General features: G+C 66.5%; 4 protein-coding genes across 8 annotated transcripts in view; 3 read left to right on the top strand and 1 right to left on the bottom strand.

Annotated features, from left to right (window-relative positions):
• LOC309682402 (kinesin heavy chain-like) overlaps window positions 1-838 on the top strand; it is a gene marked incomplete at both ends in the record, with an annotated part of 17942 nt that extends 17104 nt beyond the window's left edge. Inside the window, 1 exon segment of the mRNA XM_082496484.1 lies at window positions 797-838. Within this exon segment, the coding sequence (XP_082352610.1) occupies window positions 797-838 (42 nt within the window).
• On the top strand, window positions 143-1798 carry LOC309682264 (uncharacterized protein). Its single transcript, XM_082496328.1, has 4 exons — window positions 143-227; window positions 797-844; window positions 983-1147; window positions 1242-1798. The coding sequence occupies exons 3-4, from the start codon at window positions 1007-1009 to the stop codon at window positions 1656-1658; spliced, it is 558 nt and encodes a 185-aa protein (XP_082352454.1). The 5' UTR covers window positions 143-227; window positions 797-844; window positions 983-1006; the 3' UTR covers window positions 1659-1798.
• Window positions 1760-6951, bottom strand: LOC309682262 (methionine--tRNA ligase, cytoplasmic-like). Of its 5 annotated transcripts, XM_082496324.1 has the most exons (22): window positions 6821-6951; window positions 6621-6711; window positions 6440-6518; window positions 6206-6340; window positions 6000-6075; window positions 5729-5901; window positions 5513-5625; window positions 5252-5368; window positions 4945-5148; window positions 4616-4817; window positions 4409-4483; window positions 4153-4323; window positions 3969-4064; window positions 3755-3872; window positions 3325-3538; window positions 3114-3245; window positions 2907-3011; window positions 2646-2829; window positions 2464-2535; window positions 2339-2365; window positions 2101-2208; window positions 1760-2012 (listed from the first exon to the last, which is right to left on the bottom strand). In XM_082496324.1, exons 1-22 carry the CDS (start codon window positions 6921-6923, stop codon window positions 1860-1862), a joined length of 2748 nt encoding a protein of 915 aa, XP_082352450.1. In that variant the 5' UTR covers window positions 6924-6951; the 3' UTR covers window positions 1760-1859. The 5 variants fall into 5 exon arrangements, 3 of the variants coding, with proteins under 3 accessions (XP_082352450.1, XP_082352451.1, XP_082352452.1); XM_082496325.1 differs by lacking the exon at window positions 2339-2365; XM_082496326.1 differs by lacking the exon at window positions 3325-3538 and having other exon boundaries at window positions 3114-3279.
• Window positions 6952-8708: 1757 nt separating this feature from the next.
• Window positions 8709-16242, top strand: LOC309682401 (rho GTPase-activating protein 9-like; the record flags this gene model as incomplete). The annotated part of the gene is made up of 17 exons (XM_082496483.1): window positions 8709-9009; window positions 9431-9618; window positions 10465-10677; window positions 11152-11229; window positions 11404-11514; window positions 11588-11649; window positions 12848-12935; window positions 13095-13190; window positions 13556-13654; window positions 13741-13864; window positions 13951-14064; window positions 14723-14821; window positions 14902-14979; window positions 15104-15167; window positions 15250-15389; window positions 15486-15591; window positions 15842-16242. The coding sequence occupies 17 exons, from the start codon at window positions 8709-8711 to the stop codon at window positions 16020-16022; spliced, it is 2142 nt and encodes a 713-aa protein (XP_082352609.1). The 3' UTR covers window positions 16023-16242.
• Between the last annotated feature and the right edge of the window lie 1038 nt (window positions 16243-17280).

Here is a 17280-nt window from a genome sequence, read left to right as displayed (position 1 = left end):
CCCCCCTTCGCTCGCTCTTATTGGCTGGTACCGCCCCACGCGTCATGGAGAGGTGGGCGCCTATTGGCTGCGGCCGCAGCCAGCGTTGCGTCAGGCGGAGGACCCTTAAAAGGGGCGCGGGCGGCGGCGGCACCGCGGGAGCGGAGGAACGCGGGACGATGCGGACGAGGATGAGTGGGGGGCAGCGCTTGGGCCGGAGCCGCGGGGAGCCGGGGCCGCCCAGGAAGGTGCGGGGTGGGGGCGAAACACCGCGGGGGGGTGGCTGCCGGCGGGGGTGGGAACGACGGACACTGAGGTCTGCTGGGGTACGGGGGGATGGATGGTCGGGGGGGTCGGGGGCTGCCGGAGGGGGACGGCCACACCAGGGGCTGCCGGAGGGGGTGGCTGGGAGGAATGTGGAGGACACCGGGGACTGCCGGGGTGGGGGGGGTGACACCGGGGACTACCGGGGGGGGGGGGGGGGGGAGGATGCCGGCGAGGGACCCCGGAGTCGGGGTGGGGGTTGGAACGGGACAGCGGGGAACCGGCACCGGGTGCAGCCGAGGTGCGGGAGGCAGACGTTGACGATCTGTCCGGTGCTGGGTGGTGGCTGCTGGCGTGCCCGCAGGCCGCCCTCGCAGAAGAGGGGAGGCAGGGCGCTCCGCCTAGTATGTTGCCCCTCCCCCTATCGCGCGCGCACACACACCCCCTCCCCCCCCGGAGCTGGCGGTACCCGTGGGGGTGGAGGGCTCCAACCCCCTGGGGAACTCTCCAGGGAGAGGAACAAAAAAGTGACGCTGTCCCTCTCCTTCCCCAGGCATCCAGGAGAAAGTGCATCCTTGTCGACCACCACACCTGAGAGCAGGTAAGGGGAGGGGAGGGGGGGCACACCCTGGGGCTGCTGTGACCAGCCCCGCACCCCCTACCCCCCCCCCCCCCCCGACAGACAGCAATGCCCTGGAGCTGAGGGTCCCAGCCTGACTTGCCTCCTCTACCCACATAGCCCCACGCTGGCCTGGAGGTGACAATGGCAGCCGAGGGACTGCCTGCTGGGGGACCCGCTGGCGCCCTGCCTGGCTGGGAGCTGGAGGCTTGGTACCAGGACCTGCAGGAGGTGCTGGCAGCAGCAGAGCCCAGTGGGCCCTCCCCACCCTGGGGGACGGAGCAGGTGAGCTGAAAGGTTGGCAACACCCCAGCCAGGGTCAGGGGACAGGGTAGGGGACACCCATCGCCTGACGCTGGCTTCTTCTCTCTCCCTGCAGGCAGAGCTGGCTCCACTGTGGGGCACGGAGGGGGCTGCCAGTGGTCCAGAGGGCTGCGAGCTGGATGCTGCCCTGGCTGCTGAGCTGCTGGAGCTGCTGGGGCCAGAGAGCACAGCTGGCACGGAGACAGCAGGACCACGGGGCTCAGCCTCCAGCAGCGGCTCCCTACCCCGGCTGGGCAGAGAAGAGGAGGAAGAAGGGGCAGCCGCAGGGCGTGGGGTGAAGAGGAAGAGGTGCAGTGGTATGGCAGCAAGCAAGGAGCTGGCCAAGCGCCGGGAGCGGGCCAACGAGCAGCGGGTGCTGGAGTTGACAGCCCACAACGAGCAGCTGCGGGAAAAGATCCAGCAGCTGAGCGCAGAGGTGGAGCGCACACGGGCAGCCCTCATTGACCGCATTGTGAACCTCCGCCGGGCGTAGGCACTGACGCTGCCCCTGCGGACCTGGGGGGGCAGCCATGAACTGGAGGGGCACTGCCCCACCGGCACAGACTGATGCCGTGGGGAGGGCACCACACACTGTTGTATAGTTTGTGCATTTTATTACATTCATAACCACCAGCACAGCCCAGTCTGGTCTCTGGGTAGCACTGGGGCTGCTCCTCAGCACAGGAACCAGGTGCTACTTCTTCCGCTTCCCCTTGGGCACAGGGACTTCGGGGCTTTTGCCCTCGGCTACTGCCAGCTGCTGCTTCAGCTCCAGCAGCTTGGCCACCTCTGCATCGACCTGGGCCTTCTCTGCCTTGTTGGCCTTCAGCTGCCGCACGTGGTTTCCCTGGGGGTATGCCGGGGGGGGGAGTGCGATAAGAGTAGTTGGGGAGCCCTAAGGGGTAAGATAGGGCCAGCCCACCACTACCACTCACCTGCTTGGCCACCTCCTCTGTCAGCTGCTGGATCAGCTGGGGGTCACCTGGAGAAATGAGGGTCGCTGGGGCTGGAGAGGGCTGTGAGGCTGGAGGGGTCTGTCTGGCCTATGGAAGGACAGAAATGGGTGTGAGCCCTGCTGCCAGCCCCCAGGGGCAGAGCTCCGTGCCTCCTCCCCCCCCATGCTGGAGAGGGGTGGGTTGCTCCAGCACCCCTGAGGCAGCCCCAGGAATTTACCTGGGGCTCTACAGCAAGGTCTTCAAGCTGGGAAAGGAGAGATGGCAAGTGAGGAGGGATAGAAAGCAGAGGTGGAGAGGTGCCTGTGGCAGAGGAGCTGCGGGGGCACTGTAGCCCCCACTCACCTGCCCTCCCCCAAAGCGCTTGCGTAGAGCTTCAACCTGGTCATTCTCCAGCTTCTGGAAAAGGGGGCTTACCTGGAGCCAGGAAGAAGAGGGGTCACCCTTGCAGGGCCAGCCCTCCTGATCCCACCCATGCAGTGCCTGGAGGGGCACAGCTTGCCTTCTACCCCCCCACCACCACCTACGGTGCCCACGCGATGCCCAGGGGGCAGGGTGCAGGTGAAGTCGTGGCTCAGGACAAAGCAGTCCGGGGGGATGCAGAGCTGCCCCTGGATGGCCAAGCTGACACTGGGCATGTAGGGCTGTAACAGGACGGCCAGCATAGAGGCCATGTTCACAGCCACGCCAGTCACTGTGCCTGCACGCTGCCTGTGGGATAGGAAACCCTCCATCAGTGCCAGCTCCCAGCCCTGCCCCCCTGCCCATCCTCCCCATCTCTCCCCTACCTGTCCTTTTCATCCCCCTTGATCCGCTTCCAGGGCTCGTTCACCTGGATGTACTGATTGCCGTGGCGAGAGATGCTAAGGATACATCTCAGGGCATCGCGGATGCTGGGGGCGGAGCAGAGGGGAGGCTGAGCACCTGCTGTAGGGCAGCTCTCTGTCCTCATAACAATTCAGCTCTGCTCCAGCCCCAGGGTTTCAGCTACCCACCGGACTTTCTCCAGCAGCTGGTGGTACTGGCGCAGCTCCAGGGTGACACGGGCCAGCAGCCGCTTGTCATCAGGTGTCAGGACCATGTTGGGGACGGTGCCACCAAAGAACTTGCACACGAACATGCCAGCTCTGGGGACAGAGGCAGAGTGGCCATGAGCACAGCCTGGGGACAGAGACAACCCCTGCAATCACCAGGGTGTTCCAGAACCTGTTGATGAAGTTGCCCAGGTTGTTCAGCAACTCTGAGTTGTTCTTGAGCATGAGGTCACTCCAGGAGAAGGCACTGTCCTGCCCTTCGGGCCGCAGGTACAGTAGATAGAAGCGCCAGATGTCTGCAGGGATGCCTGTGTCCTTGGCCATGTCCCCAAACACTCCTACACCTCGACTCTTGGAAAACTTCCCATCCTCGTAGTTCAGGTATTCTGGGGAGGGCAGGAGAGAACCCACCATGGGGGCCAAGCACAGCTCCAGCCCTCTCCCAGGCAGGGAGCAGCCCCACAATGCAGGGAGACACTATCAAAGTGCTCACAGGGGCTTCCAAGTCAAGGAGGGCAGGTGTGGATTTGTGGCTTTGCACAACAGACTGGACTGTTCACAGTACTGAGGGAAAGCAGAGTAGTTGGGTGATCCCCCGATACCTGTAGCAATGAGGTGGTTCACCAGGGTGTAGTTGTCCTCAGCACCCAGGAGCGAGCAGGGGAATATGACGCTGTGGAACGGGACGTTGTCCTTGGCCATGAAATTGTACAGCTCAACCTGATAGGTAGTGGGGGGAGGCAGGGGAGAACATCAGTGGATCCTGGCATCCAGCCCTGTCCCTACCTCCACCCCACAGCAGCACCAGGCTCTTACCTGCTGCGGGTTCTTCCACCACCTCTCCCACTGGTCGGTGTAGTTGGCCGTAATGGACAAGTAGCCAATTGGAGCGTCAAACCACACGTAAAAAACCTTGGGGGAGAGTGATACATGAACAGGGCACCCACAGGCAGGGCACCTGGGGACAGACACTGCAACCAAGGGGTCAGGTGGGACCCACCTTGTCGTGGAACCCATCGAGGGGCACAGGAGTGCCCCACTTCAGGTCACGGGTGATGCAGCGGGGTTTGAGCCCATCCCGGATCCAGGAGCGAGTGATGTAGCGAGCATTGGCCGTCCAGTCCCCCGTGGCCCAGGACTGCTCCAGCCAGGGCTCCAGCCGCTCCTCCAGCTGTGGGGGAACACACAGGGATGGTCAGTGGTACCGGGGAGGTGGGGACCCATCCTCTCCCCAATCTCCCAGGGATGAAGCTCACCTTGGGTAGGTCCAGGAAGAGGTGCTGGGTCGGTTTCACCACAGGGACGCTCCTGCAGAGCTTGCACTGTGGATTCTGTCAGGATGAAAAACATGGGTTGGAGAGAGCCCAGGACAAGGCTGGGTGTCCCAGGCAGAGCCGGGGCGGGGGGGGGGGGGAGGCCGGCAGGCTGTACGGTGGGGTGGTCCCAGAGAGATCCTGTCCTACCTTCAGCTCCACAGCATTGATGAGCTTGCCACATTTATCACATTGGTCCCCCCGGGCCTCCTCGTAGCTGCAGAAGGGGCAGGTGCCCTCCACAAAGCGGTCAGCCAGGAATCGCTGGCATTTCTCACATCGCAGCTGTTCCACAGTGTCTTGCAGGAGGAAACCACGGGCCAGCAGGCGCTGGAAGATGTCCTGGGCAATCCTGGGATGGAAGAGGAAGAGAGGGGCAGCCCTCATCAGCCAGGGAACCCTGGACAGCCATAGGGCACCTTCAGCCAGGCATGCCAGGGTTCCCCCCAACGTTCCCCGTGGGGGACACAGCTGCTCACGTGGTCTGGTACGGTGTGGTGGTGCGGCCGAAGTAGTCAAAGGAGATGTCAAACCAGCGGTAGATATCAGCATGGATGGCGTTGTACTTATTGCAGATCTCCTGGGGCGTCAGCCCCTCTTCCACTGCCTTGGTCTCAGTGGCTGTGCCGTACTCATCTGTGCCACACACGTACAGTGTGTTCCAGTTCCGCAGGCGGCAGTACCTGCAGGCAGAGGCCTGTGACACCCGTGCAGGTGTTGGGGACAGTATGGCCCCCCCATGATGATCCCCCAGCCTCAGAGAGCTTTCCCGCAGCCGGGTCTCACCTGGCAAAGGTGTCGGCACTGAGGACACAGCCAATGATGTTGCCGAGGTGGGGCACGTTGTTCACATAGGGCAAAGCGCTGGTGATCAGGACATTCCTCATGCCCTCCACGGGCAGCCTGGCGCAGACAAGGGCAGTCAGAGCAGGCACAAACAGCAAGAAGGCCACCCCACCCCAGAACAAAGCAGCATCAGCCTGGGAGCCCCTGCTAGGCCCTTCAGTGGACTAGGACAGCCAGCCCTGGTGTCATCTGAGGACTCACACAGGTTTCTGAGGCTGCCAGGGCTTGGGCAGTGCCGCAGCACCACGGGCCCAGGCGTCCGCAGCAGCTGTGATTTCCTCCTCCGTCAGGGCACGCTCAGAACCTTCTTCCTCCTGCGGGGAAGGCTGGTCCCAGTGAGGGTCTGCCTGCCTGTCACCACCAGCACCATAGGGGCCCATCCCTGGGCTAGGGCTGAGCAGGGGGCCAGGGCTGCACCTCAGGCTCGTTACTGGGGGTTCTCTCCATGGCCAGGCAGGGCGGGGGCTGCTTCTGCAGGTAGGACTTGAACTCCAGCAGTGCCTTGGGCATCAGAACCGAGTCAGCAGCTTTCCTGCAGGCCTCCAAGAGTGTCATGCTCTGGAACCAGGTCCTCAATGCCCGCAGTTCAACTTGAGGGGAGAGAGAGAGAGAGAGAGAGAGAGAGCGCAGCATGATTCTTACACCCACAGGAACACACAGCCCCTCAGCACCCTTGTTTCTCTCTTACTTGGCAGGCTGGTCTCATCCTGGAAGACAGGGAACAAGGTAGCCCACACAACCACATCAGCCACTGACTTGGTGTCCTGGGCCAGAGAAGCAGAGTCAGGCCTTGAGGCAGCCCCAACCTCCAGGCAGGCAGCAGCGAGCTCAGCTCTCCAGGGTGAAGGTGTCCCCCGCTCCCCAGTGGTCTCCGCACCCCACAGTCCCACTCACCCCAGCGAGGTAGGCAGTGCCTCTCCTGGACAAATTCTGCTCTATGTGGGCCAGCAGCTTCCCCAGGGCCTCCACAGTCTCCAGCCCCTTCTTGCCGTGCACCAGCTGAGCATACAGGGCAGCCGAGGCAGCCGGCTGGGAGCAGGCAGAGACAGGAGCAGTCAGGTTGGGGGGGGGGGGGGTTGGGTTTCGTTGTGGCAGGGGGAAAGCTGCCGTACCCCCTGGGGCACCCACCTGCAGCTCAGTAGCCTCCCACTCCAGCCACTGGTTGGTGAGGTCGGTGGACTCCTCTCCGCGGGCGAGGAAGAAGAACCTGGAGGGGGGGGGGAGGGAGGAAGGAGAGGGTGTGAGGAAGGAGAGGGGAAGGGGGTGAGTTGGAGGCTGGGGGTCGCCCGCCCCGACCCTCGGTACTCACTGGCAGATGGCGTTAGGGGAGAAGAGGACGGTGCCGCTGTCCAGCTCCAGGGCGGGCACCCACGGGGGGCTCAGCGGGGCGAGGGGCTGCTCTGCGGGGGAGGGGGGGGGGGGGGGCAGGCCCGTCAGCCCCCGCCGAGGTGGGGGGGGCTGCTCGGTGCTCGCTGCCGGGGAAAGGAGCACCCGCCGCCGTGGTCTCACCTGAAGGGCCGCCCCAGAGGACCCGCACCGGGGCGCCGGCAGCGCCGGCGGCTGCCATCACCTTCAGCGCGGCGGGGCCGCCCGCCGCCAGCCGCAGCCGCATGGCCGCGCACCGGTGCCAGAGGGCCGCGCGCGGGGCACGCCGGGAGCGGCCGCCGCGCCGCACTACAGCCCCCACAATGCCCCGCGCGGCGGCCCAACTCTCGCGAGAGCGCCGGGTCGCTATGGCGACAGGCGGGCTGGCCCGCCGGGGTTGCCATGGCCACCGGGCGCGGCCGTCTTCGCCCGCAGCATCCTCCGCTCCCCGGCCCGGCCCCAGACACTGCCACCCGCCCCCCGCGGGACCCCGGAGTCCGAGGGCCCGCTGCCGCTGTCCCCCGGGACACTGTCCAGTCCCGCCGGGAGGGCCCCCCTGTCCCCCCGGGTCCCGCCCCGGAGCGGGGGTGCACCTGGGCGGCCTATCGCGTCCCGTCCCGTCCCGTTCCGTCCCGTCCCGTCCTGTCACATGGCCCGGCGAGGTGTCCCCGCTGCCGCTGCTACGGGCGGGCCTGACCCACCCACCCCAGCAGGACCAGGTTGGGGAGGGACACCGCGGGGGTCACCGGGCCGGGCCGGGCCGGGCCGGGGTCGATGCAGGCACAGCCTGGCGAGCCGCCCCCCCCCCCCCCCAGTCTGTTCCCCGCCCCCAGCTCCCCGGGCACCCCCAGGAACCGGTAGGGCAGAAAGGGAAGCGAGGGCGGGTGTCGGGACACAACCGGGCTGCTGTCTTCCCCCGGGGCAAAGCTGATTTGCCGCCCCCCAGGGCAGTGCAATTACCCAAATTGCCCTTCTCCCCCTCCCCCCACCCCCCTTCCTGGCAGCACAGTGTGGGCAGAGCTGAAAGGCGCTTAGGGCCGAGCAGGGTTGAGCGGGGCCGCAGGCTCTAAGCCCCGCACCTGTGGGTGCTCGGCTGGCCGGGGGCGGGCAGGACACCGGGGTCCTCCGCCTGGCCCCCCATGGGTGCCTACACCCCCCGCACCTCTCTGTCCTGGCATCAGTTCCTGCCTGCCAGCCCCGCAGTGGTACCCCAAAGATGGTGAGTGTTATTTCCAGCTGGGGGTGGGGGGAAGCAGTCTAGGGGGGCCATAGGGCCATGGAGCTTGGGCCAGGGGGGCTGCAGGTCTGGGAGCCTCGGGCTGGGGGGGGGCAAGGACTATGGGGTGGGGGGCAGGGGGACCTTGGGATGGACACCAAGGGACGAGGAACCACAGGGCTGTGGGATGGGGACTAGGGGCTGGGGGGGCCTTGGGATGGGGACCAAGGAACTAGGAGCCACACGGCCATAGGATAAGGACCAGGGGGTCGGAGGCCATGCAGCCACGGAACTGAGGCCCTCCAGCGCCACCCCCCAGCCCCATGCCGTGCAAAGCGAGGAAGCCGCAGCCTCGCTGTTTCCTGCTGCAGCAGCTGCTGGGTTTCCTGCAGGTCCCAAGGACCTGGCCACCCCAGCACCCCCAGTTCCCCCAGTCCCCTGCACCCCGAGGTCAGGCACTGCCTCCCTTGGCACCAGGAGCTGGGGCAGCACACAGTCCCTCCACTGCTTGTGGACAGGATTGCTGGGGGGCATTGCTGGGGGGGCAGGAGGCCCACATGACTGTGGGGCACAGCCTGGGATATGGGCACAGCCTGCCCATGGGGCATGGCCATGGCACACATTGTCAACTGAGTCCTGGCCCTGCAGGCAGGGTCCCTGCTGCCTCCTGTGGCATCACTCAGCCCCGTTCCACCGCAGCCCAGGGCCATGCCAGCCATGGGGCACGGGGCACATCCACCCTCACCCCCAGTCCTGTCCCCTGCAGATGGCAAGGACCAGGCTGTAGCGTGCCCCAGTGCCCTGAGCGGGGTGAAGATGCTGGCAGGGCGATGGCGGCTGGAGGGGCGGCGGTGGCAGCGCACTGAGCCAGCTGTGGTGCTCCGCGCCCTCTACAACTACACGTACCGTGCCGAGGACGGGCGGCATGTGGCCATGGCTGCTGGCGAGCAGTTCCTGCTGCTCCACAAAGCTAATGAGGACTGGTGGCAGGTGAGACGGGCCAGCGAGCCCCGCTGGGCTCGACCCTTCTTTGTTCCTGCTACCTACGTGGCCGAGCTGGACGCTGATGACACTGAGAGAAGGAACACGCTGCCCGCCAACCAGCCTGCAGGCATGGGTGAGTGGGGCAGGGGAACACAGGGCCATGGGGCAGGGGGGCACAGGATGGCAGGACACAAGGAGAATGGAGCCATGGGGCGCTGAGGTGGGGGCAAGGGGTTGGAGGCATTAGGGGCAGAGGACGAGGGGACATACCACTGGGAGTCCTGGGCTGTGGGTCAGGGTGCACAAGGCTGGGGGAGGGTCGGGGCTGGAGGCACTAAGGTCACAGGGCTGGGAGACACCTGTGAGGGACATTGGGGGCCAAAGGGCTGGGAGCGCAGGAGGTGGAAGGGGCACAGGGCTGCAGGCACTGGGAGACACCCGGAACATGGGGCTAGGGGTACGGGTGGCAGGGGGACAATGGGGAAAACAGGGGGGACACCTGCAACCCGGGAGCATCCTTTTGGGTGGGTGGGTCCTCCCATCTCTTCCCCCAGGCCTGCCCCCGCAGTACCGATCACTGGAGGACCTGCGTAGCCCACCCCCGGCCTCTCCCCGGGAGGCCGGCCTGACCCCCACCTGCTGCAGCAACACCAACCAGCTGGCGGAGGGGGTCCTGCCTGCCCCCCCCCCAGCCCTGCCACGGTGCCAGTCCCAGCAGGAGCTGCTGAGCCCGGGCACTGGGGTGAGTGGGGGCCAGGTGACCCCAGAGGACACCCTGTGCCCCCAGCCCTGTTCCTCTCAAAGCCCCCGCAGCTTCACCAGCGGTCCCGATCCCTGCACACTTCCCTCAGCCCGCACCCCCTCCCAGCTCCCCTACACCCCCAACCTCACCCCCTGTATAGGTCACCGGCACCCCCAAATTCGCCCCCCTGCATCACCCACCTGCACCCCCAAATTCGCCCACCTCCACCTCCCGCACCCCCCAACCTCTTCCCCCTGCATCGCCCAGCTTTATCCTCCAACCTCACCCCCCCGCACCCCCACTCCCCCCTCCCCCGCACCCTCCAACCCCGCCCTCGCCGCCGCCGCTTCCTCGTCCCCGTGGGGCAGCGGAGGAAGTGCGGGGGGGGGGGGGGGGCGAGGGGGCCGTGCCGCCCGCAGCGGGGTCGGGGGGTCCCGGTGCTGCGCCGCAGAGGGCGGCAGGTGGGAGCGTGGCGCCGGGCCCGGAGGAGGGGGTGGAGGGGGCCGCGGCTGCCGGCGGGGCTGCTGGGGGGGGGGGGGGTGTCAGCAAACGGCTCTGGGGAAATGATTGCAAAACCCCCGATCCGGGCTGGGCAGGGCAGGGGGGCACTGGGCGGGATGGGGGGGCAGGGCAAGGGGGCTCGGGGAGGGGAGCGGGGGGGACCGAGGGGCAGGGTAAGGGGGGGGGGGGGCTGGTGGGCGGGGGGCAGGGCAAGGGGGCACTGCTGGGGGCTGGGCAATGGATGAGATGGGGGGCGCGGGCATGGGAAGCACAGCGCGGGACTGGGGGTACGCTATAGGCGTTGTCCATGTGCGCCCCCCCCCAGTTTAGGATCTGTCCCCCCAGTTGCCGCCCCTGGGATCCACTATGATCTACTGCAACCTTGAGGAGCTGCAACGGGCAGGGGGGCAGGCTGACCCCCCCGTGCCCGCTGGGCCCCCCCTTCAGGTTTTGGGGGCCTGGGAGCGTCACCTGGACCCCATCAGTGGCCGCTGCTTCTTCTACAACCCCCAGACCGGCATGGCCTCCTGGAAGCCCCCCCGGCGGCACCGGGAGGCGGTGGGCATGGGAGGGGAGGGCAGCAGGGGGGAGTACTGGGGCCCTGCCAGCCTCCCCCCAGCTGGGTCTACACCCCCCCATCCCTCCCTGCCCCCCCATGATCCCCCACTTCCTTACCATCCCCCTGGCCCTCATACTCCCCGTGCCCCCCCACCGATGCCCATGCATTGTGCCCACCTGTCCTCCAATGCCTCCCCTTCTGCCCTCCCCCGTGGCCTCTCTGATTTCTCCATTCTCCCAAATTATCCCCCCAATATCTTCCCTCCCACCCCCTCCTTGTGGCCCCACCACCCCCCTCGGCTTCCCCCCCGCCCCCCCCTTTGTTCCTGGCACAGTCCCGCTGGGCTGCTGGCAATTAGTGCTAGTGCTAATTGCTGGGGGGGGCGGCGGGGGGGGGGGGGGGAATGTACAGTCCTGGGGGTCCTGGCCATGACGTCCCCTGAGGCTGATCCATGTCCCCTGTGCCTCCTGCAGGGCCTGCCCCCCCCCGCTGAGCCCCCCAGGACCACGGCATGCTGGAGCTCCAGGGACACCCGGGTCCCCAGTGACACCGTGAGCGGGGGGACGGGTGGAGGGAAGTGCTGGAGAGGAGGGAGGATGGGGGCACACTGGGTGGCACGGGAGGGGGTGAAGGCATGGATGGATAATGGGGGAAACTGGGAAGGGGATGGGGGGGCAGCAGGGAGGGCCCAGGCTGTGTCCCCCATGCTGTCCCCCCAACTGCAGGTGAGCCGAGGCCAGACACTTGCCCAGCACAGCCCACAGGAGCAGGCAGTGGCCTCCCCACCCTCCGTGGCACGGGCCGAGTCCCCGCCATGCGCCCCTGCCCTGCCTACCGTGAGTTACCTGGGGATGGGGGGAGCCGGGGGGGGGGGGGGGGCCGGGGGCAGCACTGATCCTGTCCTCACAGGAGGTGCAGAAGGCCGGGCAGCTCAACAGGACCAAGATTGCTGAAGGGGGAAGGAAGCTCAGGTGGGGGCCAGCGGGGGGGAGTTGTGCCAGGTTGGGGTCCATGAGGGGGGGAGGTTCTGGTGCAGGGGCTGTGCCGGGGTGGGGATCCGGCTGCAGGGGGCTGTGCCTGGGGGAGGGGGTGGTTCTGGTGCAGGGGGCTGTGGTGGGCAGGGGTCCCTGAGGGGGGATCTGGGTGCAGGGGGCTGTGCCAAGCTGGGGTCCCTGGGGGGGTCCGGGTGCAGGGGGCTGTGGTGGGCAATGGTCCCTGGGGGGGTCCGGGTGCAGGGGGCTGTGGTGAGCAGGGGTCCCTGGGGGGGGTCTGGGTGCAGGGGGCTGTGGTGGGCAATGGTCCCTCTGGGGGGGGTCCGGGTGCAGGGGACTGTGGTGGGCAATGGTCCCTCTGGGGGGGGTCCGGGTGCAGGGGGCTGTGGTGGGCAATGGTCCCTGGGGGGGGTCTGGGTGCAGGGGGCTGTGGTGGGCAATGGTCCCTCTGGGGGGGGGCCGGGTGCAGGGGGCTGTGGTGGGCAATGGTCTCTGGGGGGGTCCGGGTGCAGGGGGCTGTGGTGGTCAGGGGTCCCTGGGGGGGGTCTGGGTGCAGGGGGCTGTGGTGGGCAATGGTCCCTCTGGGGGGGGTCCGGGTGCAGGGGGCTGTGGTGGGCAATGGTCCCTGGGGGGGGTCTGGGTGCAGGGGGCTGTGGTGGGCAATGGTCCCTCTGGGGGGGGTCCGGGTGCAGGGGGCTGTGGTGGGCAATGGTCCCTGGGGGGGGTCTGGGTGCAGGGGGCTGTGGTGGGCAATGGTCCCTGGGGGGGGTCTTGGTGCAGGGGGCTGTGGTGGGCAATGTTCTGGTGCAGGGGGCTGGGCTGGTGTAGGGTCCTGGTACAGGGGTTTCTGCCAAGCTGAGGGAACCATGCCAATGGGGGGGGGGGGGGTATGCCAGGTGGGCTGTGCCAGCTGGGGGCGGGTATTCCAGCTTGTGGGGGCCATGCCAGCCTGGCCCACGGCTCTTCACAGCTGAGGGGCTCCAGACAAGCAATGTCCCTGGCACACAAAGACGCTTTTGGCTATGCCAGGCTGGGGGTGGGGCAGATCTGGGGCGCTGCCAGTGCCCAAATGGTGCCTGGGGCCTGTGTGGATCTCTGCTAGGGTGGGGGGCACCCAAGCCTGCCCCCAGCCCTGGCTGGGGAGGGGTTGGGGGTGCCCCTCACCTGCTGCCCCCAGGAAAAGCTGGGGGGTCTCCTGGGTGGTGCTGGCCGGGAACAGCCTCATCTTCTACAAGGAGCCCAAGGGGCCGGCACCCACTGCCTGGGTGAGTGGGGGGCACAGGGGTGCTGGGACAGCGGGAGAGTGCCGGAGCATCGGGAGGTATGGGGGGGATAGTGGGGACAGCAGGAGGAGAGGGCTGTGGAGGAATACGGGGTGCTGTGGAGACACAAGGTCGACAGGGTGACACCCAGTGTCTCCCCAGTGCCCTGCCAGCACCCGCCCTGAGAGCAGCGTGGACTTGCGGGGGGCTGCCCTGGATTGGGCCCGTGACCTCTCCAGCAAGAAGAATGTCATCCACGTGAGTGGGGTGGGACCCCAGGGTGTGGGGATGCCTGAAGTGCAGAGCCCAGGGGACATGGGGCTCTCTGTAATAGTCCGGGGGTCACAGGGATCCCCCTAAATGCAGCCCATGGAGAAGGGGACCCCACAGCCCAGCAAGTACAGGAACCCCCAAAATGGGACAAGGTGGTGCCATTTGTATACTCCCCTGGGGTGTGGCAGGGGGGGTGGCATAGGGACCCCCCTTGGTTTAGGGGCACCCTTGGGGCCCCCCATTGAGAGGGGAAAAGGGCATCCCTGGAGTGCTTGGGCCCCCTTGGCCCCTGTAGGGGTCCCTGGGGGTCCCTACCCGCTCTCCTCCATCTTGCTGCCTCCCCGCGCCAGCTCCGCACTGTGACGGGTAATGAGTTCCTGCTGCAGTCAGACCAGGAGGCCACCATCCAGGAGTGGGCCCGGGCCATCCGGGGGGTCATCCGCCGGCTGGTGAGTGCCTGGAGGGGTTGCAGAGGTTGCCCCATGGTTGCCCCTAGCCCCATCAGCATCCCTAACTGTCCACCCCCACTCTCCAGGACCTGGAGAACCCAGTGGACGTGCCTGTGGGGTGGCTGCGCCGTGGGGACATTGGGGACCTGGCAGAGCTCAGCGGGGACGAGGACGAGGTGCCGCGGGTCACTGAGGGGGGCAGGACTTCAGGTAGAGTTGGAGGGCTGAGGGGGAGGGAGCAGGCCTCAGGGCTGGCATGACTGTGACTGTGACCCCTGGGCCTGCGGTGCCCCCAGGTGCCCCCCACACCCCTGATGCCTCGGAGAAGAAGCGGGTGAAGAGCAAGCTGAGGCGCTTCATTGTCAAGCGGCCTCCACTCCAGAGCCTGCAGGAGAAGGGGCTTATTCGAGGTGGGGCTCCCCCCAGGTCCCACCATGCCCTCGGGATCCTCCCAAACCCTTCCACATCCTCCATCTGTCCCCAGAGTGGGAGAGGAAGCGGGGGGCTGAGTGCTCCATTGAGCTTGGTTCCCTTCCCTGGTGTGTCCCAGTGCTCCCCCTCACCCAGTGTCCCTGCCCTGAGTCCCTGTGACCCCACTGATCCCAGTGTCCTTCCCAAGTCCCAGCATCCCCCCCTGGTCTGTGTCCCCCTCCTAATCGCAGTGTCTGTTGTGTCATCGCCCCCTTCCCCCGTGCCCCAAGTCCCAGAATCCACTCCCCAGTCCCTGTGCACCCACTGGTCCCAGTGTCTCTTTCCAGTCCAGCATCCCTTCCTGGTCCCAGTACCCTCTCCCAGTCCAGGTGTCCCTCCCTGCCCTCACCACCGCCCTCCTGGTCCCCATCGTTCACTTCTGGTCCTTGTACCCCTCCCCAGTCCTATTTGCCTTCCACCAAGTCCCAGTGCTCCCCCATCCCAGTTTCCTCCCACTGAGTCCCAGTGTTCCCCATCCCAGTTTTCCCCTTGCCAAGTCCCAGTGCTCCTCCATCCCAGTTTTCCCCTTGCCGAGTCCCAGTGCTCCCCGTCCCAGTGCTCCCCATCCCAGTTTGCCCCAGCGCTGCCCTCTCCCAGACCAGGTTTTTGGGTGCCGCCTGGACGCCCTGTGCCAGCGGGAGAGCACCACTGTGCCCCGCTTCGTCCGGCTCTGTGTGGAGGCTGTTGAGGAGAGAGGTAAGGTTCTCCCAGTTGGCATGCTCCCCACAGCTGGCACAGACTCCCTCCACCATGTCTCACCCCCTCATTCTTCCCAGGCCTTGACGTTGATGGAATCTACCGGGTCAACGGGAACCTGTCTGTGATCCAGAAGCTGCGTTTTGCCGTGGACCGGGGTGAGGGAACTGGGGGACACAGGATGGGGGTGCTGGGGAGGGGACAGGGAAACTGTGTTGGAGCACATGCAGAGGGATGGGGGAAGGCAGCTTCACCCCCATGAGACTTCCTTCGTCCCCACAGAGCGAGCTGTGACCTCGGACGGGCGCTATGTCTTCCCCGAGCAGCTGTGCCAAGGTCAGCCGGGGTGGCCAGGCAGGGAGGGGGTGGCCCTGGCAGTGCTGGGGGCCTTAGGGGGCCCAGGCGCAAGCTGACCTCCCCCCGTACCTCCCAGAGGAGCGGCTCAGCCTGGCAGACCCTGAGTGGAGCGATGTCCATGTGGTGACTGGTGCCCTCAAGCTCTTTTTCCGGGAGCTGCCTGAGCCCTTAGTGCCCTACGGGCTCTTCGACGCCTTCATTGAAGCTGTCGGTAAGTGCCTTCCTGCAGCACTCCCCGTGGGCATCCCCAGGCTATGGGTGCTGAGAGGGGGGCGGCACCATGTCTGACCACTGTGGCTTTCCCCAGAGCTGCCGGACCCCCAGGAGCAGGTGGAGCGGGTGGCTGAGCTGGTACAGAGCCTGCCCCCCCCCAACTATGCCACCCTCCGCTATCTCCTGGCTCACCTCTGCAGGTAAGAGGAGACCTGCTCCCAGGGTGGGGGCGGCTGGGGGGGTTGGGCTTAGAGCTACCCCACGGGTGGGTGGGCTATGGGGTAACTGGGGGTTATCAGGTGGCCCTGGTATGCCAAGGTGGTGAGGGGGGGTGGATTAGCACCTGCCAGAGTTATGGAGCCCTGGCACATAGACTGCCTGGGGTGAAGGAGGGGGGACCTGGGCTGGATGGGGTGCATGGGACCACCCCCCAACCCTGCACATCCCCAGGGTGATGGAACGGGTAGATGTCAACCGCATGACACGCCAGAACATCGGCATCGTGTTTGGGCCAACGCTGCTGCGGCCGGAACGGGAGCCGGGCAGCCTGGCAGCGGGCATGGCCCAGCAGAACCAGGCTGTGGAGCTGCTACTGGCACACTTTGACCGCATCTTCCCCGCGCCTCCCTGAGCCTGCCCCCCCCATCCCCCACATCAGGCACGTGTGCTCTGGCTGCCGGTGCCCCTTCTTACCCCCCAGTCCTCTGTGCCCCATGTACCTTCGACTCTGCAGTAAACAGACACCTTCCCTGAGACCATCAGCACCTCCTGCTCTGACCAGGGCCGGGGGGGCTGCGGCACTGAGACCCACCCACCTCCTGCTGCCTCCCCAGAGAACATCGTCACCCAGGCATGTGGCAGCCCCCAAATGCCCTTCTCTCTGCCCCCTGCCATGCCCGTACACCTCCCTGAGGTCATTACAGCACTGATTTCCACAGTTCATTAAATACGTATCAGTCACTGCCAGACCTCTCCCAGGAAAGGCCCCTGCCACAGCCAGTGCCAGGGCAGGGTCCGGCCATACCAGGTCTGGGGGTCTCTCCAGGAGGTGCCCTGGGCTGCCCACACCCCACTGCAGCTGCCACCAGCCCCTGCAGACCCCAGGGTGGCCGGCACCACCAGGACTCCTGCCTGCAGGACACAGTGGATACAGGAGCTGTTGCAGTGCCCCATTGGGGTCACCATCCCCATGGGCCTCCCAGTGGCCCCCAGTGTGCCCTCAGGACCCAGTGCCGCTTCTGCATTCTCCCAGTGCCACTTCTGCATTCTCCCAGTGCCTTCCCAGCTCCCCAGTGCCTCGAGACCCCTGCTCACCGGTTGCACCAGCCACTCCCAGTTCCCAGGCAGCAGCATCCACTGGATTTGTTCTTGCCCCAGGACAGGCAGGAGGTGGAGGACAGGCAGGGGCCCAAGAGCTTGGGGCAAGAAGGGGGGATGCAGGAGACTTGGGAGGCAGAGGGCCCCAGGGGACACAGCTGGATCCTGGAGGGTTCTCAGGGAGACACCAGCCCTGTTTTGGGTAGAGACTGATCCAGAGGCTTGTTTGGGTCTGGGAGGGACCCATTGATGCCCAGGGGATGTCCACTGGCATGGCCCGGCAGCGCTGGCTCCAAGCAGTGGCTGGTGCCTGTGCCATACACCCTTAGTAGTACCTCCCCAGCGCCGGGGTCCCATCCCAAACTGGATGGGGAATCCCAGAGGATGGAGGGTGTTCCAGGAGAGGTGCACAGGCAGGTGGTGCAGGAGCTGGAGTGGGAGAAGCATTTCTGGCAGCCAGCACAGGGGTGGGGGGCTGTTTGTATGGGGGAGAGCAGTTCAGTGGCACTGGGCGGGGGTCTAGGGGGTGGCCCAGGGGCAGCAAAGGGTGTAAGGGATGGGGCTTTTTAGGG

Source organism: Vanellus vanellus (genome assembly GCF_965231255.1).
Source record: "Vanellus vanellus genome assembly, chromosome: 28".
NCBI classification, from domain to species: domain Eukaryota; kingdom Metazoa; phylum Chordata; class Aves; order Charadriiformes; family Charadriidae; genus Vanellus; species Vanellus vanellus.
Note: the sequence above shows the minus strand (reverse complement) of the source record. Positions and strands in the feature narration are given on the sequence as shown.

Excerpts from the sequence above, each read along its gene's own strand:
- LOC309682262 (XM_082496324.1), bottom strand. The coding sequence starts at position 6,923 with ATGCGGCTGCGGCTGGCGGCGGGCGGCCCCGCCGCGCTGAAGGTGATG. Across the intron at positions 6,519-6,620 it reads TCCCCTAACGCCATCTGCCA|GTTCTTCTTCCTCGCCCGCG; the intron begins GTGAGTACCGAG and ends CCCCCCCTCCAG. Across the intron at positions 5,626-5,728 it reads CCCCCAGTAACGAGCCTGAG|GAGGAAGAAGGTTCTGAGCG; the intron begins GTGCAGCCCTGG and ends CCTTCCCCGCAG.
- LOC309682264 (XM_082496328.1), top strand. The coding sequence starts at position 1,007 with ATGGCAGCCGAGGGACTGCCTGCTGGGGGACCCGCTGGCGCCCTGCCT. Across the intron at positions 1,148-1,241 it reads CACCCTGGGGGACGGAGCAG|GCAGAGCTGGCTCCACTGTG; the intron begins GTGAGCTGAAAG and ends CTCTCCCTGCAG.